Source organism: Stegostoma tigrinum, chromosome 16 (assembly GCF_030684315.1).
Source record: "Stegostoma tigrinum isolate sSteTig4 chromosome 16, sSteTig4.hap1, whole genome shotgun sequence".
In the NCBI taxonomy this organism is placed as follows: domain Eukaryota; kingdom Metazoa; phylum Chordata; class Chondrichthyes; order Orectolobiformes; family Stegostomatidae; genus Stegostoma; species Stegostoma tigrinum.
The window spans coordinates 57,547,258-57,566,754 of record NC_081369.1 but is presented as its reverse complement, the minus strand read 5'-3'; the positions used below and the strand labels follow the sequence as shown (position 1 = coordinate 57,566,754).

General features: G+C 43.4%; 1 protein-coding gene across 2 annotated transcripts in view; it reads right to left on the bottom strand.

Annotated features, from left to right (window-relative positions):
- Positions 1-19,497, bottom strand: part of adamts18 (ADAM metallopeptidase with thrombospondin type 1 motif, 18) — a 290,884-nt gene that overhangs the window by 126,769 nt on the left and 144,618 nt on the right. For both annotated transcript variants that reach the window (XM_048547165.2, XM_048547166.2), the window contains exons 11-12: positions 11,770-11,865; positions 10,069-10,217 (exon numbers count right to left, since the gene is read on the bottom strand). In XM_048547165.2, the coding sequence (XP_048403122.1) occupies positions 10,069-10,217; positions 11,770-11,865 (245 nt within the window). The remainder of the gene's footprint in view (positions 1-10,068; positions 10,218-11,769; positions 11,866-19,497) is intronic.

The following is a 19,497-nucleotide window of genomic DNA, read 5'->3' as shown; positions in this document are numbered from 1 at the left end:
TTTTCTTTATATAACTCACAGCCCACAGTCATACATCCAAGCTGCCTCTAATTGAGTCTTTTTAATTGAGTTGCAAAACCACCTGAAATAGGGACAGGGTAGACCACTTGGCCCCATCAAGCCTACTCTGCCATTCAACAGCATCACAGTTGATCCAACATTTCTGGTGCCCACTTCCCTGTCCTTTCCTCATCACCCTTAATTCCCCAACAGATCAAGAATCTATCCCAAACGGAAACAAAATTTGCTGGAAAACCTCAGCAGATCTGGCAGTATCTGTGGAGAGAGAGCAGAGTTAATGTTTTGGGTCCAATTACCTTCTTTCAGAACTGAAGCAGAGATGTCAAAGTAGGGAAGGGAGGAATCAGAGATGGGCCAGGTGGAGGTGAGAGCAGGCTGGAAATTGGAAGCGAAATTGATAAATTTTACCAATTCTAGATGACAGATGGAAGCAGCATTGATGTATCAGAAAAAGACCTGTGGCTAGGGGCCCTTTACACCTCCCACTTTCTTCGGGTCAAAGAGGTGGTGGGGAGCTCTCAATGTTTGCTTTCCCAGATGTTATCTCAGATTCACAATATAAATAAACTCTTGCCATCAATCCAGGAGGGCTCCAGATTCAGATATATACTGGTTCAAAAGGTTATAGTTCCAGAAACACTGACAAGTTAATTTGTGAACCTCCTCTTACACACAGAGTAAAAATCTAGGATGAACCAGGAAATCCTCTTCCTGCTGATGGCCAGGCATGCAGCATTCAAGTCAGGTGGCCTGGGCCAATACAGAAAATCAAGATATGACCTCCACAAAGCTGTCAGGGAGGCAGTGAGGCAGTACTGGGCCAAGTTAGAGGCTCAGACAGCTGTCTACGGCAAGGCCGAAACAATATTACAGGATACAAAATGAGACAGTGTAAGATAGCAGATGTAGACAATTCTGTCCCTGATGAGCTCAATGCTTCCTATGCTTGGTTCCAGCAGAATACCACCGGTGTGGAAACGTCTGGCCTGTCAGCCACTGACACACCTGTTCCCTCTGTCACTGCTTCAGATGTTAGATTGGTCTTCCTGGAGTCAATCCAAGGAAAACGAGGGCCCAGGACAGTGTCCCCGACCGAGCACTCCTGTCCTGTGTGGACCAACTGGTGGAGGTATTCACTGACATCTTCAGCCTCCCCCTCCGACAAGCTGAAGTCCCCACCTGCTTCAAGAAGACCACCATCATCTCCGTACCCAAGAAAACATATGCACTGTGCTTTAATAACTGCTGCCCAAAGGCTCTGACTTCAATAATGATGAAGTGCTTCGAGAGGCTGGTCACGGCCCACATCAAATCCAGCCTCCAAGCCTGCCCTAATCCCCTGCAGTTTGCCTATCAACACAACAGGTCCACAGAGGATGCCGTATCCCTAGCCCTGCACTCATCCCTGGAACATCTGGACAACAAAGACATCTATGTGAGACTCCTGCTCATTCACTACAGTTCCACCTTCAACACCATTATCCCCTCCAGGCTGATCTCAAAACCGCATGACCTTGGTCTCAACTCCGCCCTCTCTAACTGGCTCTTTAGCTTTCTGACCCACAGACGGCAATCAGTGAGGATAGGTAACTGCACCCCCTCCACAATAACACTCAACACTGGAGCCCCCAAGGATGTGTCCTGAGACCCCTACTGTACTCCCTGTACACCCATGACTGTATTAGCAAATTCTGAACAAACATCATCTACAAGTTTGTTGATGACACCAATGTAGTGGGACAGATATCTAACAACGATGAGTCAAAGTACAGGAGAGTGATTGCTTGCTTTGGTGACGTGGTGCAATGAAAACAATCTGTCTCAACGTCGGCAAAATTAAAGAACTGCTCACCAACTTCAGAAAGAAAGGAGGAGAACACTCACCCATCTACATCAACAGAACTGAGGTTGAGAGGGTGAAGAGCATCGAGTTCCTCAGAATGACCATAACCCATGACCTGTCCTAGACTTTCCACGTAAATGCAACAGTCAAGAAGGTACAACAATGCCTCTTCTTCCTCAGGTGGCAAAAGAAATTTGGTATGTCCATAAGTTCCCTCAGCAACTTCGAAAGATGCACCATAGAAAGCATACTGTCCCGGCGCATAACAGCCTGGTATAACAACAATTTTGCCCAGGACTTTAAGAAACCACAGAAGGTGGTATGTATAGCCCAGACCATCACAGAAGGCAACTTCCATCCATGGGCTCCATTTACATGGCTCGCTGCTATGGGAGAGGCGGCCATCATCGTCATAGACCCATTGCTCCCTGGTAATGATCTCCTACAACCTTTTCCATCAGGCAGAGATACAGAAGCCTGAACAGACGTACCAGCAGGTTCAGAAACAGCTTCTCTCTGGCTGTTATCAGACTGTCGAATGGACTGTAGCCTCAAATAATATAACCTGCAATGTAACCAGTCTTTTTGATCTGTACACCTTTTGCTTGCTGTGATCTTCCTGTACTGCTTGAAGCAATACTTTTCACTGTACTTTGGTACATGTGACAGTCAATCAATAAATCAATCACATGCCACCAGTTCAAAACCCATACTCTAGTATACATGATATTAATATGTATAAATCACATGCCTTATATCACAGGATAACTAAGATAAAGTTGAAGAAACATCAATGGCATCTTGATGGACTACACACCCAGTTATCTTGACATTTACTCACCACCTCATAGAGGAAAAGGCAGAGAGGTGGGATAAGTGATTTTCAGGTTGGAAGTCAGAAATTACGGATTTTTCCACATAGTCTCCAAAAAAAAAAGAGTGTGAAAATGTTGATCAACTGAGGGGGAGACAATCGAAGCAAATGAGTATAATCAGAACATGTGAAAATAAGCCTGTTTTGAACTAGAAAAAAACACTCCTTGCTCCCTCAACCCACAGGTAGTGCTGGAAATCTATTTTTCTTTGGGGATTGGTTCTCTTCATTTCTTCGTGCCTGTCAGGATGACTGCTTCCAGTGACAAAGGCAAAACTTTGCTTAAAATAATGCCTGCTTAAAAGATTTTAGCTGCTATTTTGGCTTCTGAGAGTGGATTGGTTGACCCCTCTACTAATTCCATTACAACTATACATGACTGGGTTGTCAGCTGGTTTAAGTGTATCACAATTGTTACTGCTCCACCTGTCCTCTATCCTGAAGATTAAAAACTCTCCCAACACGTCCAAATAGAATGGTGCAGTAGTCAACCAAGTTAATTAAATGTTCAGCTCCATATCCAAAACAATAGGGGAGAAGTCAGAAGAAATCACGGTTAAATTATGCCAAGATCTGGTCAAATTACACCTTCAGCCTTTGCAATGAACTGAGGCCATCAGCAGAGGTGAAGCAACCAAGAAAAATAGGTCTCAAGACTGATCCACATATTTGGAAGTCACAAGCTATTTAAACCAGTGGGAAAATGTGGACTTATCTTCCTCAAAATGATCTTGAGCAGACATACAGAGGGTCATAGAGTTGTACAGCATAAAGCAGAACCTTAGACCCAATTCATTCAAGCCAATAAGGTATCATAAATTAATCTGGTCCCATTTGCCAGCATTTGGCCCATACTCCTTTGAACTCTTCCTATTCATATCCCCATCCAGATGCCTTTTAAATGTTGTAATCATACCAGCCTCCACCACTTTCTCTGGCAGCTCATTCCATACACCCACACCCTCAGCATGAAAATGTTGCCCCTTCAGTCCCTTTTATATCTTTCCCTTCTCATCTCAAACCTATACCCCTAGTTTTGGACTCCCCAAACCTGGGGAAAAGACCTTGGCTAATCACCCCCATCCATGCCCTTCATGATTTTATAAACCTCAATCAGTAACCCCTCAGCCTTTGGCACTTCAGGGAAAATAGCCTCAGCCTCTCCCTGCAGTTCAAAACCTCATAACTCTTTTCTGCACCCTTTCAAATTTAACAATGCTTTTCCTGAAGCAGGGAGACCAGAACTGAATGCAGTGTTCCAAAAGTAGCCGGACCAAGGTCGTGTACAACCGCAAGATGACATTCCAACTCCTCTACTCAATGCACTGATCAATATGTGCCTTCTTCACTCTCCTGCCTACTTGTGACTCCACCTTCAAGGAACTATCAACATTGTTGCATGGGCTATGGAAAATTACAACCTGAATTTAGACAATAAAATGAAGATGGACCAAGGCACTTTACAGAGAGTTACAAAATCAAATTAGACAACAACGTCAAAAGAAGATTTGAAAGCAGATGATCAGAAGTCAGAGACAGGTTTTCAGGAATATTTTAAAGGGAGGTAAAAAGATTGAGACATGCAGAGAAGCTGACAGCCTAGACTGCTGAAGATATAGTCAACAACAGATGGCGATTTAAATCAGGGATGCTGAAGATACCCAGATAACAAAGTGTGAAGCTGGATAAACACAGCAGGCCGAGCAGCATCTTAGGAGCACAAGATGCTGCTTGGCCTGCTGTGCTCATCCAGCTTCACACTTTGTTATCTCGGATTCTCCAGCATCTGCAGTTCCCATTATTTCTGAAGATACCCAATGTGGTTAAGCTAAATATCTTGCAGGATTATGGAGCTGGAGGAAATTTCAGAGATAGGGAGGAGTCAGACCATGAAGGGATTGCAAAACTAAAGAATGAGAAAGGCAAAATCTGGAAAATTAATATAAATTGCAAGACGAGGAAGCAAATACCTAGTATGAGGAATCAACATTTGTAAAGAATGGAGCAGAGCTGAGAATCAATTAAAGACATACTTAGTAGCTGCGCTGCTCAGAGTTTTAGGTTATTGTCGATGGGTGAAGTAAGTTAACTGCTCTCTGATGAAGGGTCTAGGCCCGAAACGTCAGCTTTTGTGCTCCTGAGATGCTGCTGGGCCTGTTGTGTTCATCCAGCCTCACATTTTATTATCTAAGTTAAATGACTGACTATTTTCATTTTAATTCCTTGGAATCGGGCAGGGGGAGGTACAGTGCAGTGATTAAGAGTATAACCAAGAGTTGTAGCAATTTAATCATTAACCAAGAGGAGCAACTTCTAGGCTTACAATACTGCATCAAGCAGCAGCCACAATTTCCTGAAAGAATACAGCACTTTTGAAGTCACAAAACAATTTGTTTATGATTGTTTGGACTTCTTTCTCTCTCACTGATAAGAACAGATGAAACAACGTGTAAACACACCTCCATTGTTTCAACTTCCCTCTCCTTTTACTGAACAATCTGATTTTTTTTGGTTACACTTTAGCTACATGTCCACCCCTTATGCTCAAACCTAGATCAGGGAATAATGCACGTGATTCAGCCAGGCAGCCAGCCTACAAACACTTAAACTGCCACCCCAATGTACACACATGATAGCATGGGGTAAAAAAAATGGAATTACAGGCTTTGTCCAATATGTGATGCCATTTACATATGTTCTAATATAATTTATTTTGGATTTTTATATCTTTAACTAGCAGAAAGCTTGTTTGATCTATGTCTATGAAAGCGTTATTCCAAGATGAGAAAGTCTAAGCTCAGTAGTAAGGTGATTCAAGGGAGAGGCAATCAGATTCTTAAGATTTTGAAATAAACTGAAATAAAGCAAAGTTAAGTCCTTTAGAAGTGACAGGAAAGAAAATTCTCTTTGGTTTGAGTATTATCAAAGAATACTGTCAGGATTCAGGGCATTATGTTTTATCAGATAGATACAAATACTTGAACATGTTTATCTGGAAATAGTACAGCTTATTCTGATTTACATTCACTTATTTTATGTAATGAACTTCTGTTTTCCTGCTAAAAACCCAGTCTGTTATATTTCTTAGATAACAAGGTGTCGAGCTGGATGAACACAGCAGGTAAAGCAGCATCAGCTGGAGCCAGGGAAGGTGAGTGTAGGCCGGGAGGTAGGGAGGAGATAGGTCAGTCCGGGGAGAACAGGTCAAGGAGGCGGGATGAGGTTAGTAGGTATGAAATGAAGGTGCGGCTTGAGGAAAGAGAGGGGATAGGTGAGAGAAAGGACAGGTTAGGGAGGCAGGAATGAGCTGGTCTGGTTTTGGGATGCAGTGGGGGAGGGGGAGATTTTGAAGCTTGTGAAGTCCACAATGATACCATTTGGCTGCAGGGTTCCCAAGCGTAATATGAGTTGCTGTTCCTGCAACCTTCGTGTAGCATCATTGTTGCACTGCAGGAGGCCCAGGATGGACATGTCATCTAAGGAATGGGAGGGGGGGCTGAAATGGTTTGCGACTGGGAGGTGCAGTTGTTTATTGCGAACCGAGAGTAGGTGTTCTGCAAAGCAGTCCCCAAGCCTTCGCTGGTTTCCCTGATGTAGAGGAGGCCACAACGGGTACAGTGGATACAATATACCACATTACTAGATGTGCAGGTGAGCATCTGCTCAATGTGGAAAGTCATGTTGCGGCTTGGGAGGGGGTGAGGGAGGAGGTTTCGGGGCAGGTGTAGCACTTTCTGCGGTTGCAGGGTAAAGAGCCAGGTGTGGTGGGGTTGGAGGGGAGTGTGGAGCAAACAAGGCAGTCAGTGGCCCCTCCAGAAGGCAGATAAGGGTGGGGAGGGAAAAATGTCTTTGGTGGCAGGGTCGGATTGCAGATGGCTGAAATGTCAGAGGATGATGCGTTGGATCCGTAGGTTGGTGGGGTGGTGTGTGAGGTACCTGTTTTGGTTATTATTGCGGGGAGAGGGTGTGAGGGATGAGTTGCGGGAAATGCGGGAGACATGGTCGAGGGCATTCTTGACCACTGAGTAGGGGAAGTTGTGGTCCTTGAAAAATTAGGACATCTGAGATGTACGGGAGAGGAATGTCTCAACCTGGGATCAGATGCGGTGGAGGGAAAGGAATTAGGAAGATGGGTGGCAGTTTTGCAGGAAGGTGGGTGAGAGGAGGTGTTTTCTAGGTAGCTGTGGGAGTTGGTGGGCTTGAAATGGATACCGGTTTCTAGGTGGTTGCCGGAGATGGAGACAGAGAGGTTCAGGAAGGAGAGAGAGTTATTAGAGATGGTCCAGGTGAACTTAAGTTTGGGGTGGAAGGTGTTGGCGAAGTGGATGAACTGTTCAAGATCCTCATGGGTCCATGAGGCCATGCTGATACAGTCATCAATGTAACAGAGGAAGAGGTGGGGTTTGGGGCCAGTGTAGGTATGGAAGAGTCCTTAGAAGAGGCTTCAAAGCGAGGTTAAAATTGTTTCAGAGATAGTAGGAACTGCAGATGCTGGAGAATCTCAGATAACACGGTGTGAAGCTAAACGAACATAGCAGTCCAAGAAGCATCAGAGGAGCAGGAAGGCTGATGTTTGGGGCCTAGACCCTTATTCAGAAATGGGAGAGGGGAAGGACTGCATGCTTGTTTTTCAGCAAGGGATCAGTTCCTTAAAACAAAAGTGCACAAACAATAATCTGTCAAGTCAGATTTCAGTCTAGGATCAGACCTGTCCAATGATATCACCAGCTGGAATCATAGAAAATGTTGCAACTATGGGCATGCTCTTCGTTTGTCAAAAAGCTTGCAACTGCCCACACTTCTGGTCAAGGTTTTTCCATTACAATTACCAAATCAACATGAAAATCCTTTTTACATTGGGGAAACCAAGCAGTGGCTTTGGGACCGCTTTGCAGAACACCTGCGCTCGGTTCGCAATAAACAACTGCACCTCCCAGTCACAAACCATTTTAAGACCCCCTCCCATTCCTCAGACGACATGTCCATACTGGCCCTCCTGCAGTGCCACAATGATGCCACCCATAGGTTGCAGGAACAGCAACTCATATTCCAGTTGGGGAACCCTGCAGCCCAATGGTAGCAATGTGGATTTCACCAGCTTCAAAATCTCCCCTCCCCCGACTGCATCCCAAACCCAGTCCAGCTCGTCCCTGCCTCCCTAACCTGTTCTTTCTCTCACCTATCCCCTCCTCCCACCTCAAGCCGCACCTTCATTTCATACCTACTAACCTCATCCCCCCCCTTTTGACCTGTCCATCCTCCCCGGACTGACCTATCCCCTCCCTACCTCCCCACCTCTACTCTCCTCTCCACCTATCTTCTCCTCTATCCATCTTCGGTCCGCCTCCCCCTCTCTCCCTATTTATTTCAGAATCCTTTCCCCATCCCCCCTTTTCTGATGAAGGGTCTAGGCTCAAAACACCAGCTTTTGCGCTCCCGAGATGCTGCTTGGCCTGCTGTGTTCAACCAACTCCACACTTTGTTATCTGCAATTATAATGTCACAACTTTCACCAGATGGTTACTGACATGAATGTCGACTTAGTCATTTATAATGGGAATGAAAAAATGCAAAATGCTTGGACTCAGTTACAACTGTGTATATGTTCATCTAAAAATCCCCAGATTCCAACTCTTTGTTATTGGAAGATAACACTTGGTCTTAGTTACCAACTGGTAGGATCAACAAGTATACATAACACACTCAGGGTTATGGGTTACAACATATGTTTGCACGTAAAAAAACCTTTCGCAACCTCAGAATGTTACAGGCAATAAACTGCATTGTTGTAATACAGGAAATGTGACAGTCTAATTAAGCATGAGTGCTCACAAACAGGGATTAACCAGAGAATCCCTATAGTTTGAAAACAGTCCATCTAGCCCAACAAATCCAAACCAACCCCCCGAAGACCATCCCACCCAGACCCAGCCCCCTATCCTTTCCCCTGTAACCCTGCATTTCCCATGGCTAACACACCTAATCTACACTTCCCGGAACATTACAGGCAATTTAGCACAGCCAATCCAACTAGCCTACTCATCTTTGGACTGCGGGAGGAAACCAGAGCACCCAGAGGAAGCCGACGCAGACACAGGGAGAATGTGCAAACTCCACACATTCAGTCACCTGAGGGTCGAATGAAACCTGGGTCTCTGGCGCTGTGAGGCAGCAGTGCAAACCACTGAGCCACCATGCCGCCCTTAAATCAGTTATTTGGTTTTAGTGGTGACGATCAATGGATAAATACTGTCCAGATAAATGGAGAAGAATGGCCATGATTTTCTTTGCGACAGCAACCTTTTACATCTCTGTAATAGGACAGGCAAGGCCCCTGGATTAAATGTGAGCTGAAAGACAGCACCTCCATCAGTGTAGCACTCTCTCGGTACAGGATGAAGCTTCGGCCTTTCTCATACATTCAAGTCTCAGGAGTGAGATTTCAAGCCTCTGCTAACCTGGCTTTGTGAGTGTTACGCAGTGATAGTGTCACATTAACAAAGTGTGGAGCTGGATAAACACAGCAGGCCAAGCAGCATCTCAGGAGCACAAAAGCTGACGTTTCGGGCCTAGACCCTTTGCTGCTTGGCCTGCTGTGTTCATCCAGCTCCACACATTGTTACCTCAAATTCTTCGGCATCTGCAGTTCCCATTTTCTCTGATATTGCAGATTTTTGCTTCATCCTAGCATGTAAGTGCAGAGGGTGGTGATGTTTCTAATAATTGTATTATACAGTTTCTCTTTATTGGCAAAAAATTGCCCAGGGAACACTATAGCTTTCAAAATCACCAGAAATTATATCCGTACTCTTTCCAAGGGTGTGGCTCCCCCGAAACCCCCCTCCCCCCCAAGATTTCACAAAGAATTTCTGTATTTCTGCCAGTTTTACATCTTTTCTTTTTAATTAAATCAGATACTCTTCAACTTTGGCATCAAAGCTGGCTTTTCTATGCTCGCTGATTAATGCTTACATGAAAACACATGCACACACATATACACACACACCAAGTGCTTGAATACAGAATCATATGGCACAGTGTGTTGGCGCCAATCCTGTGTGCTCCCAAATGCTCACCCGCGAATAATAATTCAATGATAAATGGAGGATGTTTGCAATGCAGTAAATCATGTAAGCCCATTTCTGCTGCCGGGCAGACAGAAAAGGGGCCACTATGATTGGGTGGATCACAGTAACAATACTGAGGGTGGTGGAAACAGTCATGGCACAAATTGGGTCTAATCAACAAAACACACCCATTCCTGACATAAGCTACAGATGGGAGATAAAATATTCTCTGTGAGGAAGCAGCTGGATTAGAAGTTCCTTACTTTGGGCTGTTGCAGTGTCTCTCCCTGTAGTTAACCCCACCATCGCAGGTCCGGGAGCATTCTGACCACTCTGACCAGTTGGACCACTGACCGTTAATAGGCTTGGGGCCTTCGTCTCCGTACTTCAAGCACTGACCTCGCCGACACCACTGTGATGATAAGGAAGGCAGAAGCGTGAGCTTATGAAGACTTGTCAACACTAACTTTATGCAAACCCCTTGCGAATGCAAAGCTCCCTACCAGCAAAGATGCTTTGTGAGGAATCTGGGGTAGCCAGATCTTCCTTCCAGTCGGGGATCTCTTGCGCAGGCCAAAAAGTCCCAAAAGCACAGGGGTCAAGTCAAGGAGTCAGAACCCACCCATACCAACAAACCCCCAACCCCACCCCGCCATCCCCCCAACCCTCACCTCAATCCCATGAATCAGCACATGAGAAAGCCATCTGAATACATGCTGTATGTTTCACTGACCCACAGTGCTAGTTTGTTTCTGCCTTCAGTTACACGACAGGGAAAGGCTCACAGGTGATGCCATTTAGTAATATCTCTCTAAACAACAGACAGCAAGGATACTTAGCACCCCTTTCTTTTTGCAGGACAGCATTTCAGTTCAAAAGCCAGACTGTCCAGCTGAGCTGGAGACGGCAACAGACATGAACAACATTTTCCTTCGCAGCTGAGATTCTGCTCCACCATTTCTAACTCTACTAAGAGGATTAACATTTAACAAAATAAGGGGGCATTAACTGATTGATACCAGCTGAGATGACTGCATTGGCACTGACCGGGGATGTTTACTCTCAACTTGAGACTCCCTGTAGCACCAGAATTATAATCATGTGATGAATTTTGCAGTCCAAGTGTTAGGGAAGATAGAGATACAGTATAATTAGCATTAAGAACCACAGGCTGGCAAGATGCCTGCATTCATCCTGTGCTGTGAGTTCTGCAGAGTACTGCACTATGCAATTTATCATTTAATGCTGCCTCCCATCTTACACCTGCACCCTCTGCAAAGAATATTGAGAGCACCGGGCTGTAATCTCATTGATGAGTTCCACTGTTGAGACAAGCCTGAAGGGGGATCATCTAAGCAGCGGAATAGTAATGCAGGTATATTTTTTATCCTCTCTCTTAAACAGATATTTAAATAGGCCCTCAATTTACTTCTCTTCTCTCCTGAAGGCACTGACTCATGCTGGAATCTGGCCAATAAGCTGTTAAACTAAGGTGAGGTCTTGGCTCACACCACAAGGCACTATGGAACCCACCTGTCACCTGGCATGCACAGCTGGTGCTCTCCAAGATATAGCCAAGGGACAACTGCAGCCAGCTGGAGATCAGTCAACACAACAGAGAGGTGAGGAAGAACTTGCCCAGTCTGTAACATAACAGGGTGGGGGTAAATTAAGTCACTGGGGCATCAGGGCATATGTGAAAAGTTTCATTAGGTTATTGCTCTGCCACCTCAGCCAAGGGTGGTAATATAGCCACCGAAAACCTGGAGAAGACAGGAAAGTGGAGTGCAGGATTATCAGATCAGCCGTGATCTCACTGAATGGTGGAGCAGACTAGATGGGCTGAATGGCCTACTGCTGCCCCCAAATCTTAGCGCACTCCACGAGAGTGAAACGTAACCCACAATTAATGACCAGACGCTGGTGGAGCAGACAGTGCAATCTGATGCCCATGTACCACTTACCTTGTTGGGTCCACAAACTGTACCCTCTGCAGCTGGCATAAACTTCGTTTCACATCTGTGCCCACTCTTATGGCACCAAAGGGCTTTGCAAATATCCTGTGGTGGAACACAAAAGTAAAATTCGTGTCAGCAAAACCATCCCCCAACAAGAGAACTGCAGACTTTCTCACCCAATGACCACCACTACCACCTCAACCAGCCTTCATCTCCCTAAGTAAAAACCGAAAGACCTGCAGATGCTGTAAATCAGGAACAAAAACAAAGTTGCTGGAAAAGCTCAGCAGGTCTGGCAGCTTCTTTTTATTCTTTCACAGATGCTGCCAAACCTGCTGAGCTTTTCCAGCAACTTTGTTTTTGTTTCTAGCCTTCATCTCCCTGTCTGAAATGGGCAAATGCATAAAAATGGTATTTTCTGCAAATTGAGAAGTTTACCACATAAGGTGCACTGATAGGTCGGAGGCTACTCACACCACTTAGACTTATCTCAAGTATTCATAAAGAAACTGCAACGTAAGAGTCTATCTGTTTGGTTTGATTGATAGAATTCTGAATACCAAGTCTAAAGAATGTGGATTTAAGTCCCACTGCAACTTGTGACATTTCAAATGGTTGTTAAATTGTTTGAGAGGCCAACTTTTGTCCTGTTTGTGGCTCACATGACAACTGAGTCTTTCTCTACGGTCACTGACCATGTCAATTCAGGCTAGCAAGAGCAGCGTAATAATTAGACATTCTTGAGGTAATTCTCTCAATGTGAAGTGCCTTGAGGATTATAATAACATTGATATTAGCTCCAAGTATTTTTTGTATGTATATTTCCCTGTTCTGTGCATTATTTATGACTGTAAACTGAAACAAGTGGTGTTACCAAAGAAGTACCTTTATTAAAGTGGTCGGAAATCCTTGTTATCCAAATTAACTGATCCAAAATCTCACTGCAGATAAAATTACATTGTTCCAAACTTCTACGGGAAGTAAATCTCCTCTTTGAATCATGCTTTGATAATTTAGTGGCACTCATATCTGTAAGGGTATCACAATTTGTGAAAGGTGCCTGCCGCCAGATAAGTCAAAATACAGATTGGGACCTTGATCCTAACTGTCTCCACTGGCAAACTTTGGAAATTGTACACCACCATCAGGTGAAGCTGGAAGTCAGTGGTGAGTGGAGTTCCACAGGGCTCTGTCCTTGGGCCTCTACTGTTTGTAATTTTTATTAATGACTTGGACGAGGGAATTGAAGGATGGGTCAGCAAGTTTGCAGACGACACAAAGGTCGGAGGTGTCGTTGACAGTGTAGAGGGCTGTTGTAGGCTGCAGCGGGACATTGACAGGATGCAGAGATGGGCTGAGAGGTGGCAGATGGAGTTCAACCTGGATAAATGCGAGGTGATGCATTTTGGAAGGTCGAATTTGAAAGCTGAGTACAGGATTAAGGATAGGATTCTTGGCAGCGTGGAGGAACAGAGGGATCTTGGTGTGCAGATACATAGATCCCTTAAAATGGCCACCCAAGTGGACAGGGTTGTTAAGAAAGCATATGGTGTTTTGGCTTTCATTAACAGGGGGATTGAGTTTAAGAGTCGTGAGATCTTGTTGCAGCTCTATAAAACTTTGGTTAGACCGCACTTGGAATACTGCGTCCAGTTCTGGTCGCCCTATTATAGGAAAGATGTGGATGCTTTGGAGAGGGTTCAGAGGAGGTTTACCAGGATGCTGCCTGGACTGGAGGGCTTATCTTATGAAGAGAGGTTGACTGAGCTCGGTCTCTTTTCATTGGAGAAAAGGAGGAGGAGAGGGGACCTAATTGAGGTATACAAGATAATGAGAGGCATAGATAGAGTTGATAGCCAGAGACTATTTCCCAGGGCAGAAATGGCTAGCACGAGGGGTCATAGTTTTAAGCTGGTTGGTGGAAAGTATAGAGGGGATGTCAGAGGCAGGTTCTTTACGCAGAGAGTTGTGAGAGCATGGAATGCGTTGCCAGCAGCAGTTGTGGAAGCAAGGTCATTGGGGTCATTTAAGAGACTGCTGGACATGTATATGGTCACAGAAATTTGAGGGTGCATACATGAGGATCAATGGTCGGCGCAACATTGTGGGCTGAAGGGCCTGTTCTGTGCTGTACTGTTCTATGTTCTATGTTCTATGTTCTATGTTCTATGTTCTAAAAGTAGAGTTGACTCACAAGTAGAAGTACTATAATAGGCCCTTACTGTCTCTGGGCTGTAACAATGAGGAACTGCTCCAAACCTTCCACTCTTGGTAATTATCTCACAACCCGAAAACTAATTGGTGCCACTTATGTATCAGCACCAGCCATTTCATGAAACACCTGAGAATGAGCAATACCATGAAACCCACGAGGAATTGATGGGGTTAGGATAAGGACAGCAGGGGAGGAAATTGGCAAGAAAAGAGATGAAACAACAATGAGACGAGGCAAAACTGCTGGTTCCTATGAAATCACATTCCAGAATCACATAATACCCACCAGGATTTGGAGATTAAATTGACCAAAAACAAAAATTGCAATCACTAGTTTATATTCTAGATTCACCATTCAGCAATCTTGTCCTTACATGCAGCACAAGAACAAATCAATGACTTCTGTGTGCTCTGAACAATCACTTTTTCATTGTCAGCTCATAAGTGACCCTTATGGTGATAATGTTGTTAAACATTAGGTCTCTAAGTACAATGTTCTGAATTTGACAGAAAGTTTATTTAAAGTGCTGTGTACAAGGTTATGATTTGCTTAGCCCTGTGCTCCAAGGACATCAGGAAACAAATATACTGATTCAAGTTGGGCCTTTCATCTACTTCAAATCATCAAAGGGCTGACTGGAGATATTTTAGGTTCCAGTCAGGCCTTTCATCCAAGTAGATCATTTAAGTGCACAGAAGGAGGCCATTCATCCATGGAATCTGTATCAGTCTTTCAAAAAGCAATCACTCCATCAGTCTTATCCAATCTGGAATTGAAACAATCTGTATGACCCTATCAGCTTTCAATTCTTTCGTTCTTTATTCTTTATTTCTATCCCATATCTTATGGCACATGACACAAATAGAACATATATGTTTCCACAGCTAATTCCTCCTCAAGCAGTTTGCCACAGACTGCACCTTGAGTTATCGCCACTCCACATCTTGTACAGCTGAGCAATGGTCTCTCAGTGTGAGCTCCTCTATTGGCGTCTTGTGAGGATTAACATATGACAGCCCACCAGTTTGGCCACAATTGAACACATCTTCCTTGGCCATCAAGTCTTGGAATGGGACTTGATGCTGGGACTTCTGGGATAGAGATAGGGACACTACCTACTAAGCTGTAAGAACTTCCACTCCAAATCCTAACAAATTGTAAGCAGTTTTTCTATGTATCGCCTTTATCTCTTTTGTCAATCATCTTAAGTTTGCTTCTCTGTGCTTCAGCCGATGCGAACAGTTTGTTTTCTTTATTTTTTCATCAAGCCCTTTATGATACTAAACCCTCCACAGATGCTGCCAGGCCTGTTGAGCTTTTCCAGCAACTTTGTTTTTGTTCCTGATTTACAGCATCCGCAGTTCTTTTGGTTCTTACATATCATATCTTGTTAGCTGCCAATAAACTCTGAGATATTTCACTCAATAAGAACCTTACTCTCCATGGTATCTGTTACACGAAGTAACACATAGAAAACCACATCATGTCAGAGCGTGACTCATGCTCACCAATGAGACTAATTAAATTGAGCTATGAACAGCTGAATCCAAGATGTTAAAACTACTTGATTCCTTACTCAGCACAAACCACTCTTCTCAGCACACCACCTCAGTTCAGACATTGAATGGCAGATCGGGCTTGAGGGGCTGAATGGCCTCTTCCTATGTTCCTGTCCATTGCTACCTTCTCCAGGGCAATTAGTGATGGGAAAATGCTGTCCTGGCCAACAATGTACACATCCCATGAATCAATACATTTCAAATAAAACTTTGTCTTTAGTGAAAACTACTCTCATAGAATCTTATCATGTTATTTGATCCAATATGCATATTCTTCCTAAAAAATGCCTAATTAGTATTACCACTCCTGCTCTGTCATAACACAGTAAAACATTCCTGTTTTTTTAAAATTCATCCAATTTTGAATTGAAAATTACCACTGATTCAGGTTCTACCAATATACAGGCACTGCATTCCATGGTATCGCAATCTACTGAATAAAAGAACTCTCTTCACATTCCCCCTGCGTTATTGATAATTCTCTTAATCACTTTCTTTTGGTTACTGATCCTTCCATCAGAGAAAACAGTTTCTCTCTTTCTAAAATGCTACCAAACTCTTCATAACTTTGAAGACACCTATTAAATCTGCCACGAATCTGCTCTGATCCAAGGATAACAACCCAGATTCAACTGCATCTTTACAGAACTAAAGTCCATCATCCCTGGTCCAATGGTAAATCTGTTTGATGTTCTCTTTTAGGCACTGACTTCCTTCGTGAAATGTTGGGTCAGAATTGGACATAATCTGCCAATTAAGGCCTAACCAGTGATTTATAAAGGCTTCCAATTCCTTCCTTTCCTTTGTATTCAATGCCTCAACTTAAAATAAAACAAGGAATAAAAGCAAAATAATATGGATGCTGGAAATCTGAAATAATCACAGAAAACGCTGGAGAAATTCAGTACTTCTGGTAACATCTAGTGAGACAGAGAAAGAGAATTAACATTTTGATTCTGATATGACTCTTACAATCATGGAATCATAAAATCCCTACAATATGGAAGCAGGCCATTCAGCCCATCGAGTCCACACCAACTGTCTGAAGAGCATCCCTCCCAGACACACCTCCTTACCCTATCCCTGTAACTGTGCATTTCCCCTGGCTAATCTACCCAGGATGCGATGGGCAATTTAGCATGGCTAATCCACTGAACCTGCACAGCTTTGGACTTATTTCAGGTCAGTTCAGATCTGTTTTGAAAAACAGTCATTTGGGCTTGAATTAATTCTGTTTCTCTCCACAAATATGTTACCAGAAGAGCTGAGTTTCTCCACCAAGTTCAGAGATTAAAAAAAACAAGGATCATACAATCTTAATTTTTTATAGGTTTAACAACTGAATGTGTCACCTTTAAAGACTTCTCAGGTTGCACTGCTCCTTCAACTTTTTAAAATTTGCATCAGTTATTGTAGACTGCCATCTGTTTGAATGCAACATGTAAGTTTATGATTTATCGTGGCCACGTGATTGACTTCCTGGCTTTCATGGCCTGATAAACAACACCCTTTTATTCACATCACTTTCCCAGGTAAAGCCAAAACTATTTTCTTTACATTAGGGAGCACTTGCTCTGATGACAGTCTCAATAGTCTCCTTATCAGCTTCTTCAATTAGACTCTGTCTGTTTAGGATTTTAAATGGCTGTTGTGTTTCCCTAATTCTGGTTTCTTGGCATTATGACTTCTGTGACATCTAGTTAAATTATTGCTCCCACTCTGGGTTTCCCTAGTGTAGCTGCACCGCATGATGTCTGCTCACTCCAACGTGAATGTTCATTCTGTATGTAATCCTTTTTACATTCTAACTTTCTCAGCCCATTCTGCACCAATTTAACTAATTCCCCTAGCTCAACAGTGATTTCTAACCTTACTCACGGAACCCGGATATCTTCCTGTTTCCTACTTGGACCTCTGAACAGGATTGCTCCCACAAATCCTCTCTTCCCAATGGGATCTCAAACTGCCAACTGACTAGCTTCTAGCTCATATGTGCTCCTGCACTTGTCCTACAAGTCTGAAGCGAAAGACTTTATGATTAAGTGTTGTTTCTCCATTATTGATTTCTCCTATTATTAACCCATTGGCTACTTGAATATCCAGTGTTTGTCGCTGCCAACAGTATGTATGAGCAATTCTTAAAACCATAAAGGCTTAAAGCTGTAAAGATTGAGGATTATTCCTGAATCCACAGGAATTTTAACTGTGGTTAGACTGTAGAATTAAGCAATGCTGCCCACCACTGATTGCCATGTCTTATGTGGAGATAGTAGGAACTGCCAATGCCTGAGTTTGAGATAACGAGGTGCGGAGCTGGATGAACACAGCAGGCCAGGCAGCATCAGAGGAGCGGGAAAGCTGATGTTTCGGGTCTGGACCCTTTTTTGCTGAAGAAGGGTCTAGGCCTGAAACGTCAGCTTTCCTGCTCCTCTGATGCTGCCTGGCCTGCTGTGTTCATCCAGCCATGTCATATATGTTGTGGTGTCAACTATCATTAGCTTATGGCTAGGGTAGTTTATGGCCAGTTAGCAAATCTTAATTAGAAAATATTTTTTGTCTTAACCAGGATGTAGTGCATGGCATAACAGCAATTAGTCAGGCAGATATTTTTGCAAAGGCAATGAGCAGACCTAGAATATAGGTTGTCACCCTATATAGAACATAGAACATAGAACAACATAGTGCAGAACAGGCCCTCAGCCCTCAATGTTGCACCGACCTGTGAGCTAATCTAAGCCCATTCCCCTACACTATCCCTTCATCATCTATATGCTTATCCAAGGACTGTTTAAATGCCCCTAATGTGGCTGAGTTAACTACATTGGCAGGCAGGGCGTTCCACACCCTTACCACTCTCTGAGTAAAGAACCTGCCTCTGACATCTGTCTTATGTCTATCACCCTAAATTTGTAGCTACACCCCCTCATACAAGCTATATAATCTGAAGCTGCTCCGACTTTACCCACTCGAGTCCTCTTGGCTTAATCTGAATGTATGGAGCTTAATGCAATCTCTGATAATAAAATTTTGAAAATTATCACCTTGTATGGCACCTTTTTTTAATGCCTGAATTCCCATTTTAATATGAGATAGTCAAATTAGGACTGAGATGAAAAACAACTCATTCACTTAGAGAGTGATGAATCTTTAGTATTCTCTACTACAAAAGATGCTCAGTCGTTGAGTACAGTAATGACAGAGATCCCTAGGTATTAACAATATCAAGGGATTATCTGGATAATGCAAGAAATGGTACAGAGGTAGGCAATCATCCGAGATCTAGTTAAATGGCACAGCAGATTCAATGGGCTGAATGGCCTATTCCTGCTCCTATTTAGTACATTGTTACCTGCATTGAATTTCATTTGCCATCTCTGCTGAGGTCATTAGATTGTTTAAATCCTGCTAAAGTCTATTGCTACTTTATTACTGTTTAATACATTTTAAGGCTTTGACTGGTCTTCATATAAACACCAGAATGAAAAGCTGACATGGTGGCAGTCATGTGACCATTACTCATGGCCCTTAAAATCCAACTGGTTCACTCAGGTCCTTTAAGGAGGACCGTCCTCACATTGTCTGGTCTATGGTCTTACCCTAATCCTAACCCTAACCCTGACCCACAGCAATCTGTTTAGCCCTTAACTGTTCTCTGGGCAATTAGACGTTGGGAATAAATGGTGGCCATGTTAACAATGAGGATGATAAAATAAATAAAGTCTACAAGCTTTGAAATCATGCCCTGTGTACCCACGTTCAGACTAATAATGATTTTTTAAAAATTATTAAAGTATGTTCAACAGAAATAAAGTCGAGGTGATGAATTTAAAAACAAAAGAGCAAACAGGAAAATAGAAAAAGCAGGTCAAACATGAATTAACTTATTTCTTTGATTTAAAGTACTTGGCTAAAATAGCTGTTTAATATTTCAGGAACAAATTCACTTGCGGCAGTCTGTTA